The sequence below is a fragment of the Seriola lalandi genome, unplaced genomic scaffold (genome assembly GCF_002814215.2).
Source record: "Seriola lalandi dorsalis isolate HSWRI2012SDOR001 ecotype SW California unplaced genomic scaffold, Sedor1 jcf7180002054573, whole genome shotgun sequence".
Classification (NCBI taxonomy): domain Eukaryota; kingdom Metazoa; phylum Chordata; class Actinopteri; order Carangiformes; family Carangidae; genus Seriola; species Seriola lalandi.
The window spans coordinates 1,177,950-1,202,224 of record NW_019525126.1 but is presented as its reverse complement, the minus strand read 5'-3'; the positions used below and the strand labels follow the sequence as shown (position 1 = coordinate 1,202,224).

Here is a 24,275-nt window from a genome sequence, read left to right as displayed (position 1 = left end):
GAACAGTATGACACTAAAAGATATTCAGATTTGATCCCAAATGCCAGATTACATGATCAATAAATCCAAGTATCTTGAGTTTTGCTCTCAATGCTTTTCAGTTTTTCTAACAAACCACAGACTCATTATAAGTCTCAATTTCTCAAACTGACAAGCTTAATGTTGCATCAAAAGTGAGACAGTTAAAGGCTCCTGGTGCTGTGCATTCTGGCTGATTGGTAATTAATTCTTTTCTTCTCTTAGATTTAGCTATTAGTCTTTCTATTCTGACAGCCAATGGAGGATTTAAACACGGGAGCCATGGGCAGCAACATCTTTTCAGGGGCGGCATGGGTGCTCACCAAAAAAAAAAAAAAAAAAGTTACATTTGCACATCACATCAATGACGTCATGTCACCAAGTGGATCAGAGCTCCTGCTGAGAAGGTCTCCTCTCTCACTCTCAGAGATGCTGGTAGATGGGGAGGGAGCGAGGGAACCCATCAAATAGCGAACTTCTATCTCTGTACAGAACTAATGCAATTAGTAAAATTAGTCACACCAGGAAAAACTACCAAATAAACCACAATTCATTCATAATACTGTGAAATCATCTATTAAACTAGTCTGCACACCACCACGTGCGTGTGTCTTGTATATACACTGTTGCTCATAAAGTTGGAATAAAATATTTTTTACCTCTTTCCATGAAGTGATTGTGACAATGTGATTTATTTCATTTCACCTGGGTAATTGGGACACATAATGTAATCATTGCACCTGGTCAAAAGTGATTACTGATGCATTTAATAGGAATAAACAGGATTGTGTCTGAAAACATAATTATTCCAACTTTATGGGCAACAGTGTATATGTATATATATGGGGGTATGAAGGGGGCATTTGCCCAGGTCACCACACAAGCTAGAACCGCCACTGCTGACAACTAAGCCAACTCCATGACAGCTGATCAAATCTGTTACTGAAGGCAGTAAGATATGGTTGAAAATTGGACTGTGATTAAATGTGTAGAGAAATATGTAAATATTTTAAAATGTAACTTAAACCAGCACATGAATGGGGCGCTTAATGTGCAGACTCAATTGTTAGCTACAGCCAAATGTTCAAGACAATGCCTCGAGACAAACTTTCATTTTGCGAATTGTAAATGCACTTCAACAGTCCAACTCTGTGTGGGCCCAAACCCAGAGGGGGTTTACCTCACAAAACTAGTCCGAAGTAGCAGCGCTGCATAGACGGTGTATTATAACCTCTTGTAAATGCAACAACGTCTGAAACTGGCAAGAAACCACATTTAGGCAGCAGAGAAAAAGTACAAATAGCTTTTTCCTTCCTTGTCCTTTTCATTTGCACCATTTGACGTTGACGTTGTGGAAAATATCTTTGCTGGAAAATGTTTCCAAATACTTTACAAACATGGTATTCACTTGTCTTCTTACTCTGAAGGTAACCAGAATGTAACTGACCAGATTTATATTCTGGTCTTAATATGTGGAGTTCTCTGAAATCATTCTGATATCATAATTCATTCCACATCCTTCAGAAGACGTGGTCCACGGAGGTGTGGCTCCACGAAGGGGCCACACCTACAGAGAATTTTCACTTTGCGTCACCAGCTGTTGAACTGAGCTGAAACCCAATACTTACATTTAAAAGTGTAATCTTGAAGCTCTCTGTTAATGTTGTTTGCTGTCATCACTGGCAAACAATGAATCTTGAGATAGCTTTGGCCACAAACCACCTGCTGGATCCTTTGTTGCCCAGGAAAAGTACTCGGTCAAATTTGAAGAAGCCTTCGAAATGGGGCAGTCTAGTCGCACTGCTGTGATGCAATCAGTCTTCAACTGCAGCCTTCGAAGGATGCAGCCCCTGAATTGGGACACAGCTTATGTTTTCCTCCTGGCTTTTTAATGCTAGGTATAGTGAAGTGGGGGTGTGGGTCACTTACTTTATATATTTTTACAGAATATATATTTTTTAACCAATAGGTGCATTGACAATCCAATAGGAAGAGGGAGAAAACTACAGGGAATGATGATTTCCTGGGTTTTGGAGTCAGCATCTAATTCAAAAGCTGTTCTCGTGTGGCACAATATTTCCTTCCTATGAACCATGCTGTTCAAAAACACCACCCAAGTCACATGCATAAGATTATGAAATTAACCATGTGAATAAGGAAGTGATACAAAAATCACAAACTGATGCCATCATTCATAATACTGTGAAAACTGACTTCTGAGGTGATGATACAAACAAGTATGATCTATTCAGTACAAATAAATTGGTTAATTTGATTCAATTCAACTCAATTCAGTTCAGTTACACTCTTGAGCGAGTGTAATACAACGTGTCTATCTGTGGGTATGATGACCTCTTCCTGCTCCCATGTAACACACACAGCCCTCAGCTAACAGGCCATAAACTTAACTAGTTGTTGCTAGATCTAACTACACATGGTATTTTTCTCATCCACACCCTGTGTTCAGATCAGACTGTGCGTGGTTAAGCTTATTGTGAGCAAACAAGGATAATGTCTGTTATCGACTTCTTGTGAATGAATGAATATGACGTGTACTTGTGTTGAGCTCAAACAGTGACCATGGGAAGAGAGAAGGTGTCTGTGATGATCTGATAAGACCTGTCTTTAAAAACCCTCTGACCGAGCCTCCGAGGAGACACTTGAGAGGCAAACTGAGACATGATGCTGCCAATTCTGCTGCTGCTCCTGCCGGTCCTCAGTCCCGCTTTGGCCTGGATTGTAAGTGACTCTTACTTTCCTTGACTAATTCATGCAAATGTAATAAATGTAATTTATTAGGATTGCTTTTAATTATGTTTTTTTTTTTTTTCAGCCAGTGGAGGATTGGGAGTCTGGCAATGTCACTGCATCAGTCGGTGAGTCAGGTCAATGTGTTTGTCATGTGTATCTGCCTGACAGCACCTTCCCTGCTGACCGGGTTCAGCAAATGCAACAAGTCAGCAAGGATCTGATCCTGGAAGTGGAAATCCAAATGAACAAGGTGCAGTAGGTCTGACCAGTAGCATGATGACTGAAAACATATGTTGTGGTAAAGCATCCTCATGTTGACCTGTGTTTTCTCTCAGATGGTGAGCTATGAGGGTAAACTGGAGATCTATTTGAAAGAACTGAGCGACCTGACTGTCAGAGTGGCCATGCTGGAGAGCAGTCCTGACAGTTACATCAAACTGGACTTTGAGCTGCTCAGGATTGAGCTCAGAGAATTCGAGGCTATTGTGTCGCAGCTCAAAGACTCCCTCAACTCCTCCTCACCCATGTTTGACAGTCTGTATACTGAGGTGAAAGAGTCATCTGTTAACGTACCTCCAAATAATATGGCTTCGGTTAGAGTTATGGATTTCAGTTTAATTAATGTGTTTATTTCCAGATCCGCAACATGACACTCATTGTGAACCAACTGGAGACTTATGACAAGAGCAACCTGGAGGTGATCCGCATTGAGTTCGCTAAGCTGCAGAAGAAGCTGGAGGAGTGCCAGAAGGAGCAGGAGTTCATCAAGCCAGATATTGGTGAGGCAGCTTGCCAGAGGATAGTGGGTAACAGTTTACACTGACAGTCATTTTCAACATTTTTCTTTTTTCTTTTTTTTTTTTCAGGCAACTGCAATCATACAGGAATCATGAGCCTCAGCAAACCCACGGTGGTCCAGCTCAATGCTCATTTGAATGCAGGTTACCAGTATGGCGGCTGGGGAAAAGACTCCAAACCTGTTCGAGGCTATGAGTCAATGTACTACTTTGGTGCATACGTCAATCCCTCAGTGCATGACTTCTATTTGTACTCTGACTATGAAAAGCTGATTCTGAGGTCTGCATTCAAGCACCATGACATACCAAGCGGGTGGGAAGGTACCGGAAACAATTACATTGTTCACGGCAACACCATATATTACCAGCACAACACACCTTTCAGTATGACCAAGCTGAATCTGACCAGTTCCAGATATGACTCCAGAGTGATCCCAGCTGCTAGTACAAGGTTCTCATACAGTTACTCAGATAACCAGAACATGGACTTTGCAGCCGATGAAAATGGCTTGTGGGTAATGTACGCCTCAGAGGAGAGCAAGGGTAAAATTGTCCTAGCAAAGATAGATGAGAAATCTTTTGGCATTGCCGATGAGTGGGAAACCGGTGTGTTCAAGCAGTTGGCTGGCAATGCTTTCATGGCCTGTGGAGTCATGTACGCCACCAGGTCAGTGGATTTGAACACAGAGGAGATCTATTATGCATTCGACAGTAAGACCAAGGAGGAGAACCATCTCAACATTCGCTTCCAGAAGTTCCTGGAGAAATACACCAACCTGGACTACAACCCCACAGATCAGAAGCTTTACATGTACAACGATGGCTACTACGTGTCCTATAATGTGAGGTTTAACAGAGAATGATTCCTCCTCTTTGTGATCGACCGTATTGTGATTGATACGAATGATCTGTATTTATTCTCTGTCACCGGAGCTCTACAAAGCTATGTACTGTCTTTTTCTGAATAAAATCAAACTGAAGCATTCAAATGACGTGACTGGCCTTGACTTTTTGTGCATGAATGATACATATGATAAGAGAAAAAAAGTGAACGAAGAGTTCCAGAAAACCAAATGGAACAATTAACAAAGTGTAAATTACTGAAAGTACGATCCAGTGTGTTCAATCCATTATGGCACCAATGCAAGAAAATATACAGTATGAAAAAGAATTAAAAAAATCACCAATGGCACTTATTTGGCTTTAGATTAGTCAGGTCCAGCTATAGGAAAGGTAAATGCTATTAATAATCATTGTATGTGTTTTGGCACTGCTGGAGCCTGAGGTGACACAAACAAGACAAATACATACTGTATAGTATATAATCTAAAATAGGTGTATATTTGCCATTCGATAGTAGCTTAAAAAGGATTGACTAATGAGCCTGCACCTTATAATTACAACAGAATCAAAGGAAGGTAGATGATGAAGTACAAAAGGTGCAAGTACAGCAGCACACAGGTATAACCAATTTTCATGTCTTTCAGTGTGAAGATCGAAATGAACTAAATTTACAGGTACTGTTCTCTGCTGCTTGATATTGAGTTTACATACAACCTGAAAAAAAATGCCCCTGTGCTTTTCCACACATTAATATGAGCAGCATGATTCAAGAGTAGGTTGCTTTGTTAGACTCATATTCAATTTTTAGTTTTTCTCCAGGGTATAATGAAAGCTTAAGATTAATATTGAACCAATTACCCTTTAGCCCCAGCTAATGAAAATACAAGTTGACTGGAGAGACAAATCAAATATCACCAGTCTAGCGAACGTTACAGCTGTTTTCCTCTTTTGTTCCTGAGTTGAAGTAAATTAATTTAAGAAACTGTCAACAGTTTGTAAGCTTCGTGTCTTCTCAGGCCACAGTTTGGCTCTCAGCATCATAAAAGTGGGTCGACTTTATTCTTATGTTTGTGCCGTATAGGAGATAAATGTGTGTCGATAAATAAATAAAATAAAATATCCCCATTTCACTTAAAAATACTTTCTTACATGTGCCAAATTGTTTCCTTGTCATATCAGATGATTTGGAGGCTCTTCACTGTTCACTGCACGTATTTTCTATTAAATTAAATAAAAAAGAAAATTTACCATATTTTTTCAGGTTCAGGTTCATCTGTAAAAGGCACAGTTACTATCTGGGAATTTGGCAATGTCTAAATAAACTAAAACTTGTACAAGGTAACAACGCAATGAGAAATAAAAATGTAGCAATCCCAGCACAGTGTGTATAATATGCACATCTGCACTGATCTCAAGGATGCTCTTAAAACCGTGTCTGTGGAATCACGTCACATGGCTGATAAGAAGTGTAAAACCCACAGTTAACATAGGACAGATGAGATGAGATGAGACAGTAATCAGACAAACCACCAGCAGAGACATAATGCCTCTGACTCTACTGCTGCTCTTTCCCATGCTGAGCCCTGCACTGGCATGGCTTGTAAGTTCTAAATATTTTCATTTACCTTCAGTAAATTGTATTGTATGTAATATCTGGGTAAAATAACTCTTTTTCTATTTTCTTGCAGCCAGTGGAGGATTGGGAATCAGGAAATGTAACCACATCTGGTGGAGGACTGGAGTGTGTTTGCAGTGTGTTCCTGCCTGACAGCAGCTTCCCTGCCAACCGAGTGCAACACATGCAGCAAGTTACCACAGACCTGAGGCTGGAGGTGCAAATTCAGATAAACAAGGTCAGTATGAAACGCAGCATCCTCTCTGTTTTTTTTTTAACTATTAGAATAGATTTAGAAATCTATAATGACTTTAATAGTTCAATAATGCAACATAAACAGTTTGTCATTACTACTATCTGAGATTGAAATAGACATGACTTGTTGGGATTTCTCTTAGGCATTGATAATTCAATAATAATTCCTACTAACACAGAATATTGAACTATAAAATTGGGCAAATATCTGATGCTTAGAATTGTTACTAACAGACTTCCAGCAACCACGTCCATTTTTATGGACAAATTGAAGTCTAAGCAAATACTGTAAATACTGTACAATGTACACCATCCATCCTATCCATCACAGATGCTCCCGATGCACAACATTTGTGTACAAAGTCATTTATACTACTCATATTAATTCCAGCTTTATTTGCTCTTCCATGATCTCTTGTTTGAGGCTTTACTCTACAGCACAGAACCAACTAGAGCATAATCCTATATGTGTTACCTGTATGTATAATCCTTGTCCAGAGGATTTTTGTATGTAGTTGTATGTTCAAAGTTAACTGCCTGCACACACTGTAGTAACTATGTGTTTCTGTTGGCTTATCTTATTAGTTTTTGTTGTCTTATTTGGGTGTCTGTATATTAAGTCAAGTTCCTTTTACGTCTTTCAGCTTGTCCACTATGAGGGCAAACTGGATATCTTCCTTGCAGAGCTGAAGGACCTGACTGTCAGAGTGGCCATGCTGGAGAGCAGTCCTGACAGTTACATCAAACTGGACTTTGAGCTGCTCAGGATTGAGCTCAGAGAGTTTGAGGCTTTGGTGTCTCAGCTCAAAGACTCCCTGAACTCCTCCTCACCCATGCTGGACGGTCTGTATACTGAGGTGAAAAGGCAAATTAAAGACTAAGCGTCACTATTCTGAGATTTTATCGGCTATGTGGTAACTATTGTGGTGTCCGTTTGTGCCAGATTCACAACATGACGATCATTGTAAACCAACTGGAGACGTTTGATAAAAACAACCTGGAGGTGAGCCGCATTGAGTTTGCTAAGCTGCAGAGGAAATTAGAGGAGTGCCAGAAAGAGCAGGAGTGGATCAAGCCAGATATTGGTAAGTCCATTAATCAGTTCTCTGCAGCAGCTGGCCAGCAGGTTGCATGTGACGTAGAGGTAATTACGCTTTTTAATTCCTTTTCTTTTCAGGCAACTGCAATCACACAGGAATCGTGAGCGTCAGCAAGCCGACAGTCATCCAGCTGAATGCTCATTTGAACCCAGGTTACCAGTACGGCGGCTGGGGGAAAGACTCCAAACCTGTTCGCGGTCATGAGTCAGTGCACTGGTATGGAGCATACAGCAGGCCCTCTGTGTATGAATTCTACCTGTACTCTAATTATGACAAACTCATTCAGAGGTCCTCGTTCACACACCACGGTCTGCCACAAGGTTATGAAGGCACCGGTAATAATTATGTCGTTCATGGTAACACCATATATTACCAGGCTGCTAATCCATTCAGAATGTCCAAATTAAATCTGACCTCCTCTGTTTATAGTCACAGACAAATCACAAAGGCAAGTGAGAGATTCACCTACACCTATTCACCGAACCAGTACCTAGACTTTTCAGCTGATGAGAAAGGATTGTGGGTAATGTATGCCACAGAGGAGGCCATGGGTAAAATTGTGATTGCTAAGATAGATGAGAAATCATTTGGCATTGAGGATGAGTGGACCACAAGTGCGTTCAAACCTCTAGCAGGGAATGCTTTCATGGTGTGCGGAGTTATGTATGCCGCCAGGCCGGGAGCTCTGAACACAGAGGAAATCTACTACTCTTATGACACTAAGACCAGGGAGGAGAAACACATGAGTATCCCCCTGCAGAAATTCCAGGAGAGGTTTGTCAACCTGCACTACAACCCCACTGATCAGAGGCTTTACATGTACAACGATGGCTACTATGTGTCTTATAATGTGAGGTTTAACAGAAAATGAATTGTCCTGTTCTTGATCTGCTGTATTGTGATTGATGCAAATGATCTTTCTTTACTGACTTTCTTTAACATTTGTGATCTATGTGTGCGATGCACAGAAACTACACTTTTTATTTCTGGAATAAAATCGAAACTGAGCATTTCAATGAGTCTCCTGTAGTCTTTAATTTCAAACATTTAAGAAAGAAAGTGTAAAGTAAAACTCTCCCTTTCTGCTTTTTGGGCATGGTTGCAGCATCTGATACATCTTGCCCCCCTCCCCTCCTACTCTCTTGCTCCGTGCTGGAGTTCCCTCCCCCCTCTGTAACCCAGCCCTCCCTTGGGGTAGGGACTACTCTCCTTTGTGCTGTGGTTGGAGCCTGGCTCCATCTGGTACTGAGCTCCAAGACCCAGCAGATTACGGTTTCTGTGCAGGGTGATCCCTCCATTCATGGTGGATGGGAGACATCAAAGAAATACAGTAATGAATAATAATTTTACAAACCGATTGTTTTTCTTGAGGGATTTTGTCAACAGTCAACAACAGAAGCTGAACAAAGCCTATTTTAGAAGTACAAGTCAGGGTTGAAAATGGCCTTCAGTCAGTGCACACAAAAACAGCACTGTCTCTTTAAACCGGCCAGCATCTGTCAGGATGAGAGGGGGGAAGTGAGCGCCTTGTGTGAAATGGTACCCTGAAGTGACATCATGCTCAGCCAATCGGCAGCCTCGCCTGAGCTCTCTCCTCCCTCTCCTGCTCCTGGGATGAGCTGTGTTGAGGCTGCTGAAGACATGAGCTTCTGCTGCTGATGCTGCTGCTGGGGCGGAGGGTCCAGGGCATGCTCGCTTCACATCAGGTGCAGTGTGTGTATCTGTATCATGTACGCCTGTTTTCTGTTGTATTTGTGCATTTATTTTGTACGGTGGATTGCTTATCCAGTGGCTACGGAAAGTGAATGGTGAGAGGATGATGGATGATAATGGAGGAGACTGAAGATGGCTTTGTGTGTTTCATAACACTCCTTAGATGATGTCGCCTCCATGACTGTAACCAGAATGGGGTGTGTATGTGTGTATATATGTGATGTTTTTGTGTTTCATTCTGCAGCTTAATTTAAGGGGCAAGGAACACTGTGTTTTTACATCAATGGTGGATTTTGTGACAGCTTTAGCCTCTGCTGCATGACTGCTCCTACATTTTGTTTCATGTGACAAAGAATTATTGCATAATAGTAAAGATTTTAAACATTCTTGTCAGCAGAGAATTTATTTGGAAATAATCCATTTCATGTGATTTGTGTAAGTGTGTGGGTGGATGCCTGAAACCACATCAGTGTGTCTACAGACCGGCATACACAAACACATGTTTTTTGTTGCATTTATTACTGGACTAATATACTGAAAATGGGTCGTCAACACCTTCTCTGGTGTCATCTTTAGGTCTTAATCATCCTGTGGGGATAAATGACTATGTAATTATCCACAGACACGCGACAATGTGCTTCAGTGTTCTGAGTCATCTCTCTGTCGTCTTGGACGTCCGCTTTCTTTCCATTCATCAGAAATAGTAGGCACACACTTGTACTCACTTCCTGTACTGGTCTGGAGGTTAACTCTTTGTTTCCGCTGCCTCAGATGATCATGCTGTGCTGCAAAGACGTAAGCCGTGGAGTCACTGGGGGCACACGCACACTGAGCCCAGTGACAACAGACAGAGATGTATCCTGTTGTTGATCAGACCAGGGGGCAAAGGTGAGTCACAAGTTAAACACTTACAATCTTTGAGAGCCGAACGGCCGCTGTATGACTCACTTAGAAGAGCTTATGATTCAGTTTCTTTAAGGAAGCAGTGTGTATATAACTCAACTATCTGCCACGTGTTAATTAAGCTCAACTAAATCCGCAATACCTTTTTATGCAGCGCTCAGGCCCAGCTGGACCCTGACAGGTCCCGAACAAGGCAGCAATGGCAAAGAGAGATTACCTGGTGGAGGCGGCCAAGCAGATCCGCATGGCACTGGACAGCGAGGTCAATGAAGACTATGAGGCAGCTTTCAGTTACTATAAGAATGGTGTGGACTTACTGCTGAATGGGGTTCAGTGTAAGTGGACAGCATTCATTTTTTTCCCCCATACGTTTTTATGACTGTGTAACAGTGAATGAGGAATTGGAAGAGGTGTGTTTGCACAAGACATGTGATGGGAACATGGGGACAAGAATAAAAACAGGAAGTCAAAAAACAAAGGTTAAACACAGATTTCTTTGCTGGCCTGCGCCTCACAGTGTCAATAGCCAACTAGCTGTGTGTTACTGGTTTACATCCCAGATAAAAGGCCAAGAGGTTAAGTCAGGACTGGGCTTTGTCTGTTAGATCTATTCTGTTCACACAGCTGGTGCTTGACAGAGTGTATCTGTCTAACAGTGGACCCTAACAAAGATCGCCGGGAGGCTGTGAAGAGGAAGACGACCCAGTATCTGAAGAGAGCTGAAGAAATCTTCATCACACATCTGCAGGATAACCTAGGGAAGGGGAGCTCTCACTTAGGGGTAAGACCATCACCCTGAGCGATCATTTTACAAGAAGATGATTTTATTGACTGCCTTAAAAGATTTGCTTTAAATGTGTGGCGTGAATAATTTCATGGGATTAAAGCATTCTCCACAGAATAGTGCAATAAAATGTCAGCGTCCCTAGCTTGCACTCTGTTGAAGAACACAAAAGGCCACCTCCTGTGTTGCTTCTCACATTAGGTGTTCGTACGTTAGATGTAAGGCTGTCTGGAGCCTTATTCATCTCAAATATTGTGAAACGAAATGCAGTTCTTGGTTGTAATGTGCTTTATTGTCCCAAAGCTAATATCTTCTGTCACTTTCATCACCAGGGTTACAGCAGTCTGAGATTCCGTCCAATCAGACACTTGAGTTCACCCGTGGAGGATCTGGAGATGTGTAAGGTGGTTGGAGTGACTGATAAGGTAAGACAGAACTTTTATTGTACTCTAACACCTCCTACCTCCGTGTTTCAGAATCAGTGATGGTTTTGCGTATTAACACTCCTTGTTGAAACGATGAAACTAGACATGATCAGCACTAACCACAAAATCACACTGTAGTAATTTATCTGCTTTGCAATGGTAGCCTAAAAATATTATGATATGTACACTTTTTTTTTTTTTTTTTAACCCAAAGGTCCTGATTGTCCAGAGTATGGTCAATAAGGAGACATTTGTCGTAAAGGTGAGTATTCAGTCTTCCTCCAGGGCCACCGCAGAGAAGAAAATAAGAACTCCAGACTACAAAATTATTGCACATTTAAATTAAACACAGCTCCATTGGCAGAGACCTATCCACTCATAGTGGAGATGTTTTGGGGGTTGTGTCATCTGGCAGCAATCCAGTCTTTTTGAATTCTGTGGCAGGCCAGTCGATGGGAGCTCTCTCCATCCTGTCTCCCTGAGTATCATCCAGCATTGATCTGCCTGAGAGCTCTCACCCTTTTAGTCAGTGCAACTGCACCTCAAATTTCAGTCACCAGAGAGACGTGGTAACAGAAAGACACTAATCTCTTACAGGGGCAATCCAAGCAGCATTGAGCCCATACTGATACACTTCTTTCCTACATTGATGCATATATCTTCCCCTTTCTAAAAGTAGTACATATTTCCCTTTCTGAAAAAAAAATCAGTCATTACATGGATGTGTTCTTCTGCAGAGTCTGGTCAAGTCAAGCTGGGAGAGCAGGGACCAGCCAACCATTATTCCTCAGGGGGTGCCATACATGGTTAAGTTGCTAAGATATTACGTCAGCGAGGATGCTGTGTACCTACATCTTGAGCATGTCAAAGGTGAGCTGTTAACAGCTGCTGTGCTCTCACAGCTGCAGAGACCATATAAGGTGACCTATGAGGTCCTTTTTTCATGACAAGCATTTAACCAAATGTGTATCACGACATTGTAGAAGTAACAATAATTCCTATTCCTGGTCTTGTTTTACTACTCCTATCATCCCAGGTGGGAGGCTCTTCTCCAGGCTGCACAAGCTGAGGAATGAGAAAGCCAAGGAACACCCAGAAGGCTTCAGCTCTGGCCAGCGCAGCATCAAGCTGAAGACCAGCTACACCTCTCCCACAATCAGCACAGACTACCAGCACATCAACAGAGGAAGCACAGGGGTGATTCCTGAGAAATTAACTGATGAGAGCCCAGATACGGACTTCCTCACTTCATGGGATGAGACTCAGCAGCGTCTGGAGAGCTGCGGGACTCACTCCTACATCGAGGAGACAGGTTGTCTGCAGAACACACGCTCGGCAGCATCATTTTATACCAAGCTTGATCGTCTAAGTCTATATTCTGGCCAGTCGAGGACACAGGTCAACACCCGCATCCATCCACCAGCTCCTAGTTTGTGTTTCCTCTCCAGTGAAACTCAGGAAAAGCCTGCTCTTCCTCTTTCTTGCACTCGTGTCAGTCAAGCTCTTGATGTCATGTCAGAAATCCATAAAAAGCAAGCTGGAATGGGACTAATAGAGTGTAGCTCAGAGTTTGAAGTGGCTTGGAAAGCTGCAGATCCAGCACATAACTGTGAGAAAACGAACCCCTATGCAGTGACTGACAGTGTTGTTCATAGCACGCTCGGACAAACTGCACCTCATACAAATCAGACCTCATTTCTGAACGATGGACCGCCAAACAGTGAAAATAATGGTTTGAGTTCTTCCCCTGCCATTTTGCATCTTCCTCTCCATTGCCAAACCCAGATCCGTGGCAGGGCACCATGGGATACCAATGGCCCCAGTCAAGGATCTGTTTTAAGTGGTAACTCTGCAGACACAGTTACAGACTCAAAGCAAGACAGCAGCAGCCCCACCATAGAGGAAAGAAATGGTATGGTTGTCATCAGGAGCACAGACAGAGCTGTATTCTCTGACCACACAGACACAAAAATGACCTCAGACAGCTCCTTGCCTTCTTTGTCAGGGGTCCCCCTGTCCCTCTCAGGGGTGAAATACAAAGGGGAAACATGTTCTAGTGAGGCAAGAGAGGGAGTAGAGGAAGCCTACAAATTGCTGAGTCCTAGGGAGAAGGTAGCACCTGGAAAAGTGGGCTGGCTCTCTTCTGTCCCTCCTGGAGCCCCATCCTACAGGAGGGGAGAGGATAAGGATGCTTTCTTTAAAGCAGAAGAATCAGAGGGGCAGGGAGAAGACCAGATCATTGAGGTGGATGGCTGGTGCCACCTGCCTCGGTTCCCTGTCAAGTCCTCCAGGCCTACAGATAAGGCCATGCAGACATGCTGGGGGCTTCCTGAGGCAGAGGTGTGCGTCTGGGGGGCACAGATCCTGTTGGCCCTGGAGAGTCTGCATCAGCAAGGCATCCTGTGTCGGGATCTCAACCCTAGGAATGTTCTGCTCACCAGCAACGGTGAGTCCATCAAATAACTATAAGACAGCATTAGAAAAAGTGCAAAACTTTTGATTTTTTATCAAAAAGCAATGTTTTCGCAGGAAAGGTGTGTCTGACATTTTTCGGCCAGTGGAGTGAGGTTCAGTCAGAGATAAGCTCCAAAGCCATGGAGCAGATGTACTGTGCTCCAGGTAAGACTGTGCATTACTGTAAGCTCACATCAGTGGTTGTTCCTTAGTGTAACCTGCCACCTAGTGGCAAGATGCAGTTTGTCCACTTCATTCAGAGTAAGAGGTCAAGTGCTGCACATTGCATTGGAATACAAAGACATACTGTAATAACAAACACATTGTCAAGAAATGTGCATGAATACAACTAAACTCAGCTTTTTGTTTGTTGACAGAAATCGGTGGGGTGTCCAGGGTTACAGAGGCTTGTGATTGGTGGTGTCTTGGGGCCTTGCTGTTTGAACTTCTAACAGGAATGGTAAGTAAAAAGCTCTACAAGCATGCTCAACCTTGCAGAGCAGCTATTCCTGCAAACTGTAATGTTGGGTTACGGCTTCTCACGCACTGTGTTCGCTGTGCCTCCAGCCACTGTGGCAGCTCCACCCAGCAGGAATCCACTCTCACACTCAACTGCTCATCCCCGACCACCTGAGCGCTGCAGCTGCATCTCTGCTCACAGAGGTCAGGTTTAAGGCCTCAAACACCCACAAGGAAAACAAATACACACACACTGAATGATTTAATGTTATCTTACAGTATCTCCACTCTCCACTATGCTGCTCCACAGTTGCTTCAGTTCGACGCCGGCTATCGCTTGGGTTCTGGAGGTGGAGGTGTGAGTGACATCAAGTGCCATCCCTTCTTCAGTAGCATCTCCTGGAAAGCTCTGAGCTGCTAGCAGGTGTGGTCGCTGCACCTCTGATTCCTCTGTACTCGTCAGGAAGGGAAAATGAACACTCTCTTCTAATCCAAGCATCCTTGTGTGGCCAAATTGGATGCAGCACCAGATCTTGCTTTCCTTTGCATTTTGTGCTTCCCAAAGAAAAATGACACAATAAAAATTGAAACATGAAAAAAACTGGTCAACAATGGATAAATGGATTTATTATTTTAACTTCTGAGACTCTAGCATCCTGTTGTGTGAATGTAACGTACCCCTGATGCAATTTTGATAGATACAGTACATTTATAGTACTTTATACATATATATATATATATATACATATACATATATATATATATATATATACATATACATATATATATATATATATATATATATACACATACATATGCATGAAAACTGATGCCATTCAACCATAAATTCTGACTAAGTTTTTGGACTGCCTGCCATCATTGTGGAAAAAGTGAGGATATTGGGCAATAAATTGTTACCTCGTCTTTGTATATCCCTGAAATTTTCACTGTTAAAGCCTGTCATTATTGATAATTATGCTATATATGGTCCTAAAGAGGACTGAGACATGAAGGCCATTTGAATTGCAGAAGATGAAGGGTTAACACTTACACATACAAATTTACTCACAACTATGGACAACCGGCAATGAGCACATCTGTCCAAAAGCTAATCAAAGAAACCTGCATAAGAGGAATCAGAATCAATTTTGTGGTGATATATTCTGTATCTTGTAAGAGGATGAACCACCCTTTAAACAATGTATGCCCTGCTTATTGTAAATTTTACTACCCAGTGTCAATGTTAGCACAAAAAAAAAATCCAAGACAAAAACCTACGGTTGAGTAATGCAGCTTTTATTGTTTAAAACTTTCATTTTCTTAAATAGTCTTTCTTACACAGCATAAAGAGATTTTTCCTCATTTGTGTGAAACAGATGGTATAAATTCTCAAGAGGATTTCTTCACTTTGGACATTTTACAACATAGTGTTTCTTGGTTTCTAGTCCAAAACGTGCTCATTGTTCTTCTCTCAACCAAAATAATGAAATGATACTATGCAGTTTTATCTATATTTGTCATTCATCTCACAACAGGGTGAAATTAATTTTTTTTAGTTGTATGTAGAAAATGACATATGGCGCACAAGTTATAGAATATCCTTTTTTTTTGATCTAGAGACCAGCACCACAGAAGCCCCAGAAACCCCCTGAAACTTATCCACAACAGCACCAAACCTTTTATCACTGCCAGTCTTACGAATGTCCATTGCACAACCCAACTGTCAAGTTAACCAATACAACAATACATCAACTGCAGTTAACGGTAATGTTCATCAGGTGAGTACAGCCACTGTTTGTGTAGGGTGATTTGTTTGGTTGGGCCTGGAGTTCACAAGGGTTCACATGTCGAGGAGCAGCACCCTGGGGTCCTCCACCACTGACTTGATCTTGCGCAGGAAAGTGACGGCCTCTCTTCCATCAATCAGACGATGATCGTACGTCAGGGCAACGTACATCATGGGACGGATCTCCACCTAAACACAGGAAAATCACTCAGACCACATCCTCATACACCAAGCGGTGAAAGAGACGATGAAGGCATAATTAAGCTGATTGAACTGATAGATTTGATATGCATCTAGTGAATTACTGAATCGACAATAAATTAATAAGCAACTATCTTGATAATTGATCGTTTTTCTCATTTTACCAGCAATGGTAAAAATTCACTAGTTCTCCCTCCTCTATTGTGATGATTTACTGCTTTTCTGTTTCATATCACTGCAGATGGAATATCTTTGGCTTTTGGGCTGATGATCAGACTAAACAAGCAAGATGTCATTTTATGCTCTGAGAAATCATGTTGGGAATTTTTTAACATTTGACATTTTCTACAATAAATGATTAATCAAAACCATAACTGGCAGATTAATGGATAACGAATGTAAAGTTGCAGCCCCAATCTATTGTTAACATCTCTGTAAGCCTTATTATCCTGCATCAGTGAGATTATACAATGTATAGTTGACACTGGTCAGTGAGAAAGTCGCAGGCTAAGCATAAGACTCCTTAATGTGTTCAGCTAGCTTCAGTCAGAATAAGTAGGTCAGAATTATTAGTGAGAATGTGTCTGACTTTCACTGGGTGTGGTTTATGAATGACATATGAGTCACTGCATGTAAGACTATAAAAACTCACAGCAGTGAAATTTGACTTTATCTGAGAAAGACGGCTGTAATATCAATGATATTACAGCAAACCAAGCCAATTTTAACAAAACAGCAAATTTATCAACCGAATCAATCTACTGAAGTTATTTAGTTCATTCAATTAATTTCTACCATTCATTTTGCATATGTGACTATTCTACTGCTATATGCATTTTCTGTTTTTGTACACCATTATGTATTTGCGTGTTTAACACTGAGGAAACGCACCTTGCCACCAACTGCAACAGGCCTGTCAAAGATGCCATGCATGCCTAAAATAGCAGACTGTGGCGGGTTGATAATCGGTGTGCCGAACATGGACCCAAACACGCCACCGTTGCTGATGGTGAAGGTTCCTCCATCCATGTCCTCAACAGCCAGCTCATTCTTACGGGCCTACAAACACACATCCACAATTACTACAAATCACGTAATAAGGAAAAAACAAGATAAGAACATCTGGCAAAAAGTGAACAAAAAAAAAAAAAAGAATAACTATGACAAACCAAGAATGTTAAATAATATGTTATATAAATCATCACCTTTTCTCCCAACAGATTGATGGCTTTCTCAATGTCTGCGAAATTCATTCCCTCTACGTTTCGGATTACAGGAACCACCAGACCCTGAGAGAGAAGTCACATGACTGAATTTTCTGCCCTTCACATTAGAGACAAGTGGGCTATCAAGCACTTACACTCAGTGTTACAATATAATCCACTTGTCTTACCTTTGGCGTGGCCACAGCCACACTGATGTCGACGTAGTCCCTGTACACAATCTCTTTGGTTGTGTCATCGATTACTGACAACAGAAAAAGAGCATTAATACTGTGCACACAAAAATACATACAGATTAAAACTGTTAATCATCATCTAATTTCCAACCATGATTAATTTCCTTTTCTCATGTGCCATTTCTGTTACATGCAAGTTAAAAGGAACGTGAAACCAACGAGATACTTTTAGATTTTTAAAAGCCAGCAATACAGACCACCTCTGCTTCATTGTGGTATCTCTAAATAGGTCAGGGTGGTATAAAGGCAGTAAATAAGTTAGTGTTGGTTTTGAGGTTTGGCAGTGAAAGATACTGAAACTTAAATCTTGTTCTTCACCACACACACTTGCAGTGACTTGATACTGAATGTGCAAAGACACAGTCAAACAGATACCACAAAGCGAGGTCTTTTAACCCATACCAGCATTGACAGCAGGCTGGTCGGACAGCGCGTAGGCAGCAGCCTTCACAAATGCAGACATGAAGCCCAACTTGATGTTATGCTTTTTCAGGAAGGCATCTTTGTAAGCTTTCCTCATCTCTGAGATGTTGCTGCAGGGAAATAGAAAAAAAAATGCACAGATAAACTAACAATTTAGTATTAAGGTATAGGCAAAGTTTAAGCCTATGGGATAATAAACCTACTAGGAAACTAGGATTCTAAGAGGAAAAAACTGGACAGATTTGGGGATTTGAACACACATTCATGCAAAACATGGAAATATAGTGGTATAGTGGTTGTTATTTAACATTAACCCTTTGTTGTTGTTTTTTAATTTAATTCTATATTTCAGCTGAGAGGTTGCCTATCATAGCTGTGGCTCTCATTCAATAACCTTCTGCAGGTTTAATGGTTCGTTGCTATATGTGCAACAAACAGTGCACAATCCACGGCTCGTGCTAAGAAGGTACACATAACTCTAAGTTATGTGTACCTTATTAGCTCTAAAATACTAGACTCATTACTAAGATATACCAAAATTGTAACCATGTTATGAAAGATGGATGTTATAAAATCTGACAAAAGCATGAATGCTTTTTGATGGCTATAAAAGAATGCTTTTGCAGATCATGGTGAATTAAAGCGATTGAAATTGGCCTGCTAATTGTTTCACCATTGCTCATTTTTCTCTTGTATCTCTCTTTTTAATTGTTTGTTTTCCTGTCTCTAACCCTGTTGAAGCTCTAGGATTTCTCCGCTAACATAATTAGCCCCTCCCAAGACACAGACTCTCCGAGAAAGGAGAGAAGAAGCGATAAAAATCTTCACTTTCTAGAGCCTGTAAATCTTATTGGGCTGTCATAAAAGCCCATATCGGTTGAGGCAGCTCTTTCACTCAGAGCGCAGGTCTCTGCGGGCCCCTGCAGATGCTCCGGCCTCCTGCTCTGACTAGCTCCTTCGGCTCCAGATGAGCCCTAGCCTGGGAAGTCTTCCTCCAGACCGTCAATGTCAATCCAATTAGGATACATAGAAAACCCTGAATAGCCGAAAGCTGACACCACACATTTGCGGGGAAAAGAAATCCTCAAAGTGTCCTCTTCAGCACAGGGGGCAAGTGCAGACAATAACATTTCCTTGTAAATTAATAAAACCTGTTTTAACAATTCTTATCTTCGTTTTAGATGGCATTACGACCAAATATTTACATTCCAGTGTTTAAGAGGATATTAGGTTTCAAAAAGCTTTTCCTATTGGGCAGATTCCAATCTATAACCATTTGTGCAAGTGTTGTTTTGGCTTTTAACGCAGATATGTATACAGTGTGTATACTGTATATGTACTGTGCTGGTATTGTATGAGAATGCAAACTAACAAACATGTTTGGTCAGATTTGGTCTCCTACACTCTAAAAAGTCTGAGCGCTTAATAATATAGGTCAACCAATTCAGAATTTCCTACCTCATGTCGACCTCATTAAAAGTAGTCAACATAGCGCAGGTGTTTTGGGCTTCCTTCAGTCTCTGGGCAATTCTTAGTCTCATGCGATTCATCTTAACCTAAAATCATAGAAACGATACAGAAAATTCAGTCAACAGCTACCAGCTCTTACTCTACTAAATTATTAAACAAATAAAAAAGTCGTCAGGACACCAAAAATATTTTTAGGTGTTCTGGGGATTTTTACACTTTACCCTGCTCTCTGTCCTGGCTCCTTTAGCTCCACCCTCTGCTTGGGCCACTGGTGCAGCTGGAGCAGCTGTGGGCTTGATGGCTGAAACTACACAAAAAACATAAAGACGCAGTTAATATCTCTAGACATCAGTTTAGTGGAACTGGTAAAGGCCACTCTCTACAGAAAGCCAAACAATGATTAATCATGTAAGCTCGAGGTCAAGAGCACAGATGTCAAGCAAAACAGTTCTCACATGACACACGCCGTCTGTCTGATGACAACTAACCTGGTTTGGTGTCCATAGCATGTGCTGGCACAGGTGGCACAGGGGGCATAGTGGTGGGAATGGGGCCCACAGCTGAGGGGGGAGGAGGGGGAGGAGGGGCAGCAGAAGGTGGTGGAGGGGCCTCAGCGGCCGGGGCCTCAGCTTTTGGAGGTTCTGCAGCTTTAGGAGCACCGGCTGAAGACACAGAAGTAAACGGTTACAACAATTCAGGCTTAAAAGTGTCATCTTAATGACACTATTTGATGTTAACCTTGTCACATTGTCAGTAAAACTCCAGTATTACAGACCTCCTTTTCTAAGCTTGAAGAGAGGAGTTCCTCCCTCGACCTTGCCTCCATCTGGGATCAAAAGCTCCTCAATCACTCCAGCAGCAGGAGAGGGAACCTGCACTGATGTCTAATGGCAGGGAAAAGAAAATGAATGCATACATTTATTTTAGTGTAAACAAAACTAACTTTTTGTTACAGTTTTATATGCAATTATTGACAAAGTAAAGACTAACACAGCTAATTCTTTCATTCACGTTGTCCAACGTACATTGAGGGATTTCACTTTAGAAGGCAAAGCCCAACAATGACCTCCAATCACAAACACAGTTTCTTTATATCATTTATTTAGTTTTACCTTATCTGTCTCAATTTCGCACACCACCTCATCTTCCGAGACACTGTCTCCAACAGCTGTAAACAGAAAATTTTGTTTTAGTATCTCAGTACAATATGACAACTTTCTGTTGAGGTTGGTTTTGTTGTGACCAGTGTCTGCATCAGAAGCAACTAATGTTTGTTTATTAATAAAAATTGAGTTACCTTTTTCCCACCTTACGTCCCCTTCTGTGACAGATTCTGCAAATGCAGGGGTCTTGACTGTGACAACTTCATCTCCTGAAGAACAAAGACAGGTCAAAGGAAATGTATTCCTCCACACATCAGCTGTTGTGCATAATATTCAGATAAATGTAAGAATAAAAGGCATAAAGGGCAAAACATACGGTAGGCTACAGACGTCCTGAAGTACTGGATTTGGAAGATGCTGGACCGGGGATCAGATTTTCTGAAGATAACAGAAGAATTTAAATCAAACTATAAACAGAAATTCAAAAAGGTTATCGCATCAATTATACTAAAAATGACTGGTTTTACATTTGACTTGTATTTGTGGAATGACACACACTATTTCTGTTCAATCATTTAAATAAGAGGCAATTACTGGTTGTTAGATAGAGATACAGATAACTGGAAAACACATTTATGATAGTGTATGGGTGGCAAGGTTACACCACTTTGTCAGCTGGGGCAACAAGTCAGGTACAAAAGACTGTCCAAAAAAAAAAAAAAAAACTAATTCATAATATCTGAAGTGTGAATGGTGTGCTTGAATTTTGACCATAAAGTTTCCTGTCTCTAAAATAATAATAGTAACGATGTTTGGAAGTGTGTACTTACACAGTGTTGTTGAAAGTGATAGAGTGGCTAGCTGATAGAGCTGGTAGAGGAAGGACAAGAGAAGACTGTAAATAACTAAATCAGAATGATAAATAAATAAATGATTGAACAGTAAGCACACACACCTGCCGTGGCCCGACGAGCTAACACATTATTTCCCTGTGAAAAGATAGAGTCAGGTATTACAAAGCATCAGTGCTGTCGGTCAAAGGTCACTTCTACGCGCTATACAATGACCTTTGACATGATCAATAAAATTTTCTGGCAAACAGGTTGCTTGTGTGGTTTTGCATGAAAACTAAACCAACAAATGTAAAACATGTATATTCATGCAGCTAATTTAACAGCTGCATTAAAGCTTCTAATCTTACTGACACTTTGAAACTAAGACTTTACTAACATTTGACTTTGCTGACTTAGCTTTATAAGCAACTACAGAAAATTACAATCTAAATGGAAAAAAAAACAAACTTAGTACTTCCATTAAGTTAGCTAAACCGGGTGTCGGTTCTCTCATAAACCACAAAATGACCTCAGCATGACAGCTAGAAGCAGCTAGCTAACCTACCCATACATTTAGCTCAGTATGGCTAATATGTTCTTGCTAGCTACCTAAATATTAATGGATAAGTTTGCGATAACTTAAATGAGCATGAACCGGGGGTGTTTCTGCTTACATTAAACATCTTAAACATTCGTGTCAAAACGTGAGACCAACCCATCACATCTGGCATTGCTTTTAACTTTAATACAGCCTGCAGCAAAGACTTGTGAAGGGAAGTGTCATACTGTCCTTGGCTCACAATGTTACGGCCTGTCCGCGGCCTACAGCAGCGAGCTGGCTAACGCTAATGCTAGCTCTGACTGAGATGAGCCCGAGCCGCCGCAGCGACAGCAAGGAGTCGGCCAAACGTTTGATCTGCTTGTTGCCTACCTGGCGGATGGCAGAGAGGGAACGGCCGAAATTCCTGGTGAGACACCGGGAATGGGATAACATGGTGGCTGTGTGACAGCAGCCTGTCAGCGGAAGGGAAACTCCGGTCACACCGACAAGCTAGGCACGAGCAAGTACCAAGGAAGTACTGTGGGACAAACCAAGTGCACCGATTGGAAAGGGGTGGGGCGGGGGGAGACATCACCGTGGTGTGATCCCCTCTGACCCCCTCTATCCTCCGCACTACTGTGAGTACTGACCACTGAGAATCTACAGATAACATTCAGCCACCTTTACAAAAACAGTAGCTTACAGGTAACAACATAAACACATAGAGTAGAATAGAATAGAATGAAATAGAATGCCTGCATATAACTATATAAAACATAGGATAGAATAAAATAGAATAAAATAGAAATGAATAGAATAGAGGTAGGATAATGCCTGCATATAACTACATAAAAACATAGAATGGAATAGAATAGAATAGAATAGAATAGAATAGAATAGAATAGACTTTGAGGACAACTTTTTCAATTGACAAAGCTAATCTTTGAGTAGGCTATTACCTTCGATTATGCTGTAAAGTGTAGCTACAGATAATTATTTATTTTATTTTATTTACTTTTTTATTCATTATTCAACTTTTATGTTTTATTTTATATTTTTAATATATATTTTCAAATTATTAATTCGACTTATTTTCAAGTTGTTTTTCACTCCTTTCTTCTTTTGTGTTTTGGCGTGTTTTATGTCTGTTTGACTACTGAGCAACCTCTGGGAGCAAAGGAAGTATGGATTGAAGAGGAGCAATAGATAATGTTATATGCTGACCGAGTTGTTGTTTCCCAGTTCTAGACTAATATTAGCGCAGAATTACTGGGCCATGAATATTAATGCATATTTACAGATTGCCTGAAGCATCATTATTTCTTGTAATTCCGTCAGTGGGTTTCAAATCTATCCGTTATGAAACCACTGTGAGTAAGTGATCAAACCAGCACCTTACGAATACTTTCCTCCTGACATTATATTGGTGATAATCCTGTTACCATCTCGTTGCTTTCACATGGCCACGCCCCAGCTCTGTTTGAAACACCGACTCTCCTGCACTCTGACTGTCCAACTCAGTGTGCGCAGGCCATCCGCTCGGAAGCACGTCCCAGCGCAACAGGTAAGGTCCCATCATCAGCATCATCATCATCATCATCATCATCACTGCCGCTTACTCTGTCTGTGTGGGTTATAGCTACTGCAGCCCCATATGAGTGGGACAAAGGGCATGTCTGCATATCACTGCGTTTCAAAACTCATCACTTCAGTTTAGTGGGTTTTCATGAGAGAGATTTGCACTGGGTGTTTCTCAGACTCTCACGCATGCTTTCACTGCTCGCCTGACAGCTATAATCACATTGGGTGAGTTTTTAATCGAGTTATCTAGTGTTTAATGACTGTTTAGTGAATGTTTCAGGTTTTTATAAATCATAAAATAATTGGTTTGCTCATTTGGGATTATGTGTACCTTTTTATGTAGGATAAAAGTAGACAATTAAAGCACTCTTCACTTAATTAGTTTAAAATATTTGAAATAAATTTGATCTGTAAATTTTATGTTGTTCTTCAGGCAGTGGTTATCAGCTAATTTATCCACAAAGCAGAAGGTGTACAGACTGTTGTATTGCAGGAAATCTTCAAACTGTAAAGAGTAAAGGAAACCAAATAACTCCTACTGTCCACAAATTATATGAGGTTTCGATGATCTTAAACTTTGCATAGAGATAACTTATTCGACTTCTTTTTAAATATGCTCCTAAAGCTTTGGTCTTTCTGTTGCTTATTTATAATAAAAGTAGGAAATAGAAACGTAAGTTGGACTTCTTAAGTTGTGTAAATTACTGATATGGAATCCATCGTTTAATGTATGGAAATAAATTAGCCTCTGTTCTTCTAAA

The 24,275-nt window shown here is 41.2% G+C and overlaps 4 protein-coding genes across 4 annotated transcripts; 3 read left to right on the top strand and 1 right to left on the bottom strand.

Annotated features, from left to right (window-relative positions):
• The first annotated feature begins 2,665 nt into the window (after nt 1-2,665).
• On the top strand, nt 2,666-4,555 carry LOC111663142 (olfactomedin-4-like). The gene is made up of 5 exons (XM_023417220.1): nt 2,666-2,757; nt 2,852-3,019; nt 3,105-3,317; nt 3,407-3,548; nt 3,636-4,555. Exons 1-5 carry the CDS (start codon nt 2,698-2,700, stop codon nt 4,427-4,429), a joined length of 1,377 nt encoding a protein of 458 aa, XP_023272988.1. The 5' UTR covers nt 2,666-2,697; the 3' UTR covers nt 4,430-4,555.
• Nucleotides 4,556-5,931: 1,376 nt separating this feature from the next.
• Nucleotides 5,932-8,395, top strand: LOC111663144 (olfactomedin-4-like). The gene is made up of 5 exons (XM_023417221.2): nt 5,932-6,009; nt 6,098-6,262; nt 6,924-7,136; nt 7,223-7,364; nt 7,457-8,395. Exons 1-5 carry the CDS (start codon nt 5,953-5,955, stop codon nt 8,248-8,250), a joined length of 1,371 nt encoding a protein of 456 aa, XP_023272989.1. The 5' UTR covers nt 5,932-5,952; the 3' UTR covers nt 8,251-8,395.
• Nucleotides 8,396-9,025: 630 nt separating this feature from the next.
• rps6kl1 (ribosomal protein S6 kinase-like 1) lies at nt 9,026-14,718 on the top strand. The gene is made up of 12 exons (XM_023417202.2): nt 9,026-9,085; nt 9,864-9,980; nt 10,150-10,330; nt 10,652-10,776; nt 11,112-11,204; nt 11,419-11,466; nt 11,942-12,074; nt 12,241-13,650; nt 13,734-13,823; nt 14,036-14,118; nt 14,226-14,321; nt 14,428-14,718. Exons 3-12 carry the CDS (start codon nt 10,195-10,197, stop codon nt 14,536-14,538), a joined length of 2,325 nt encoding a protein of 774 aa, XP_023272970.1. The 5' UTR covers nt 9,026-9,085; nt 9,864-9,980; nt 10,150-10,194; the 3' UTR covers nt 14,539-14,718.
• A 674-nt stretch (nt 14,719-15,392) lies between these two features.
• Nucleotides 15,393-22,479, bottom strand: dlst (dihydrolipoamide S-succinyltransferase). The gene is made up of 15 exons (XM_023417300.2): nt 22,324-22,479; nt 21,515-21,548; nt 21,390-21,429; nt 20,936-20,997; nt 20,754-20,828; nt 20,569-20,624; nt 20,232-20,340; nt 19,945-20,118; nt 19,678-19,763; nt 19,445-19,542; nt 17,966-18,096; nt 17,498-17,571; nt 17,310-17,393; nt 16,996-17,163; nt 15,393-16,092 (listed from the first exon to the last, which is right to left on the bottom strand). The coding sequence occupies exons 1-15, from the start codon at nt 22,384-22,386 to the stop codon at nt 15,958-15,960; spliced, it is 1,389 nt and encodes a 462-aa protein (XP_023273068.1). The 5' UTR covers nt 22,387-22,479; the 3' UTR covers nt 15,393-15,957.
• Between the last annotated feature and the right edge of the window lie 1,796 nt (nt 22,480-24,275).